General features: G+C 37.7%; 1 protein-coding gene across 1 annotated transcript; it reads left to right on the top strand.

Moving 5' to 3' along the window:
* The first annotated feature begins 804 nt into the window (after positions 1 to 804).
* LOC122275018 (protein NUCLEAR FUSION DEFECTIVE 4-like) lies at positions 805 to 2,978 on the top strand. Its single transcript, XM_043083921.1, has one exon. It carries the CDS (start codon positions 969 to 971, stop codon positions 2,730 to 2,732), a length of 1,764 nt encoding a protein of 587 aa, XP_042939855.1. The 5' UTR covers positions 805 to 968; the 3' UTR covers positions 2,733 to 2,978.
* The last annotated feature ends 697 nt before the right edge of the window (positions 2,979 to 3,675 follow it).

Here is a 3,675-nt window from a genome sequence, read left to right as displayed (position 1 = left end):
CAAACATCCAGGCTTCAGCTTAAATATTGGGCGAGTTGGGTTTTATTTTTTTTCTTTTTCTTTTTTTGATTTGGAACTTCATAATGTAGCCAGTGAATTTCAAATTTATATTTTCGGACAGCAACCACACAGCCATGAGCAAACGATTAGTTTGGAATCATTGATGTGGTCCAAACACACCCGTGGTTCCTTTATTTTCGCCTTTTTTTTTTCTGTCGTTTTTGAACTTCTATGATTACGAAATAGAAGTCGCTGGATATGATTACTTGATTAGCAGTGCCAGCCATTTTACCTGGCATGGAACTCTTTCAAAAATTCGAATCCCACTTTCTCTGGAACCCCACCTGTCATCCCCGACATCTAATTGAAGGACTGAATGTCAACTTATGAACGAATTTTTAAACTCAATTACTTTACTCCGAAAATCTAAGCCGGATTAAATAGAAAGTTAAGATGGGTTAAATAGATATAAAAGTTAAATAAAATATTATTAAAATATTATTTTTTAATATTATTATTATTTTAATATTTAAAAAAATTAAATTATTTATTATATTTTATATGAAAATTTAAAAAATTTATAATGATGATATTAGATAAAATAAAATAAAATGAAATAATTATTATATTCAAACCGCACTTAACTAAAGAGAAATCTTTTAGTCATAAATTATGATAATATAAAAATAATTTTATAAATTAATGTGTCTTAATATGATTTGTCAAATTATATAATTATTTTTATTATAAAATAAATCTAACCGATCAGTTTTTGATTTTGTTAATTCTTTTGTAGACGTTGCCTATTCTCCGACTAAAATCCGTTTTACACGTTTCTTTCTTTCTTTCTTACCCCCGTATGTATGTTAAATTTCCACGAACTCTTATACAACACACTCATATCATGTCTAGGTCCGACTAATGCTCTGGCTCTTAGACTAACTGAATCAGGATAGAAATACAGAAAGATGCGGGTGACCGAATCCGGTGGTGGCTGGAGAGAAATGAAGGGGTTTGTGTTGCAGGTGTTCCTAGGGCGATGGTTCATGATCTTCGCGTCTTTATTAATCATGGCCGCCTCGGGTTCAACGTACATTTTCGGCCTATACTCCAGCGGCATCAAGTCAGCCTTGGGCTATGACCAAACAACGCTAAATTTGCTCAGCTTCTTCAAGGACATGGGTGGCAACCTCGGACTCTTATCCGGGCTTATCAACGAGATCGCGCCGCCATGGGTGGTTCTATTAATCGGGGCAATTATGAATTTCTTCGGCTACTTCATGATATGGCTCGCTGTTACTGATCGTATTTCCAAACCCAAGTTATGGCAAATGTGTCTGTATATTTGCATCGGCGCAAACTCGCAGTCATTTTCCAATACTGGAGCAGTAGTCACGGCTGTCAAGAACTTCCCAGAAAGCCGAGGCAGCGTTCTAGGGCTTTTGAAGGGACTTGTTGGTCTAAGCGGAGCTATTACGACTCAGATTTACCATGCTCTCTATGGGGACAAATCACAGTCTCTGATTTTGCTAATTGCTTGGCTTCCATCAGCTGTTTCTTTTGTGTTTCTTCGAACAATTCGAATAATGAAGATTGTTCGGCAATCAAACGAGCTCCAAGTTTTCTACAAGCTCCTGTATATGTCACTTGGCCTCGCCGGTTTCCTCATGTTTTTGATTATCATACAAAACAGGCTCAGGTTTACCAAGCTTGAATATATTGGAAGTGCTTGTGTTGTTCTGCTCTTACTATTTCTTCCCCTTGCAATAGTTATAAGAGAAGAATTCAGCCTATGGAAGAGAAAGGGGAACGCTCTAAATGTCGATGCCACCCAGGTCAAAGTAACAACTCAAAATCCACCAGCTTCGGAGCAGCATGAGGAGGAACCATCAGTGTCACTTGGCGAAGCTCCCCCCGGTCACCGGAAGGCGGATTCGTGCATGAACAACATATTCAAGCCGCCAGACAGAGGTGAAGACTACACCATACTGCAAGCACTTTTCAGCATCGACATGCTAATTCTGTTCATCGCCACGACATGCGGCTTCGGCGGAACATTGACAGCCATTGACAACTTAGGTCAGATTGGAAAGTCGTTAGGCTATCCAACTCGCAGCATCAGCACCTTCGTGTCCCTCGTGAGCATTTGGAATTACCTCGGACGAGCCATGTCCGGCTTTGCTTCCGAAATCTTATTAGTCAAATACAAATTTCCTCGTCCCCTACTGCTCACTTGTGTCCTCCTTTTGTCTTGTGTCGGCCATTTACTAATTGCATTTGCTCTCCCAAGCTCTCTTTACGTTGCCTCAGTGATTATTGGATTCAGCTTTGGAGCCCAATGGCCATTAGTATTCGCCATTATATCTGAGATCTTTGGCCTCAAATATTACTCCACCTTGTATAATTTTGGTACTGTTGCAAGCCCAGTTGGGTCTTACATTCTCAATGTCCGAGTGGCCGGTTTTTTATATGATAAAGAAGCTTCGAAGCAGATGGAAGCCTTGGGTGTGACCAGGAAGGCTGGACAGGAGTTGACATGCACAGGCCAACAATGTTATAGAATGGCATTCATTATAATCACGGCAGTAACGATGTTCGGGTTCCTTGTTTCTGTTGTTTTGGTGCTTCGGACGAGGAAATTTTACAAAGGTGATATCTACAAGAAGTTTAGAGAGGAAGCAAAGGCTGCAGAAAGGGATATGGCTTCCACGGAAATGGGATCCGGCCAATGAGAGAAAACGAAGACGCTGAAGCCAGTTTTATTGTCCTAGTCGATCGATGCTGGCTCCTACTTTGGAATAAAGATGTGTTTGATTGCATTTGATGGACAATATTGCTCAATTATTTACTTCGATCACTTCGATTTTTTTTATTTCAAAAAAATATATAGTTTGACTATTATCATGTTTTCGATCTCTACCATGTTTTACATTCTACTCAAAGATTTTTTTCAGAAGAGCAAATTGTTCAAGTTTTAATCATTGGCATCGCCGCTCTAAATTAGTTTTTCCTACATCTTGAGAAAGCATGAGGTTACTTTTTATTGTAATTTAGGGAAAGCTTTTCAAATACTCTCCACCTAATTCAAATATCTATCCTCCTCTGTGCTCTGATTTTATATACTTTTTCATTATTCGTCCTTTATCTGTCTCTATTCATCCTGTTGGGAACGGTCATTTCAAACAAACAAAAAAAAACAGTAGTTGTTTTCTAACGATTATACATTCAGTAGTTGATGCTCTATACAAGTGTAACCCTTGGATTAGATTTTTTTTTTCAGAATTAATGTCAAGGGTTAATACAAAATTTATATTTATAAAATGCATAGATTATTATAAAACAGAAAACAAAATACTTGCCAATCTGCCCGCTGTAATTTCGAATAAAGTTCCGAGCCAAGCTCATTATAAAATGGCATGATAATTAATAAACCGTCCTTTTGGATTTAATAAGAAAAAATAGCTCATATAGTTTTCATGATTAAAAGCAAGTTATTTCATGTCCTTTTTTATTGGACTTGTTTAAAAAAGATCACATTAGCCCCTTCATCAAAATGTTGGTAAGCATTTAGTAACACCACATGATCGGCATCAATGACAGCTTGATGATGCATATAATTTCACAGGCGACGTTTAGCGCCAAACATTGAGAAATCTTAGAAAAGAATGAAAAATC

The sequence above is a fragment of the Carya illinoinensis genome, chromosome 9 (genome assembly GCF_018687715.1).
Source record: "Carya illinoinensis cultivar Pawnee chromosome 9, C.illinoinensisPawnee_v1, whole genome shotgun sequence".
Taxonomy (NCBI): domain Eukaryota; kingdom Viridiplantae; phylum Streptophyta; class Magnoliopsida; order Fagales; family Juglandaceae; genus Carya; species Carya illinoinensis.
The sequence above is the reverse complement of the archived record's forward strand: the minus strand, read 5'-3'. Positions and strand labels throughout refer to the sequence as shown.

Excerpts from the sequence above, each read along its gene's own strand:
- LOC122275018 (XM_043083921.1), top strand. The coding sequence starts at position 969 with ATGCGGGTGACCGAATCCGGTGGTGGCTGGAGAGAAATGAAGGGGTTT.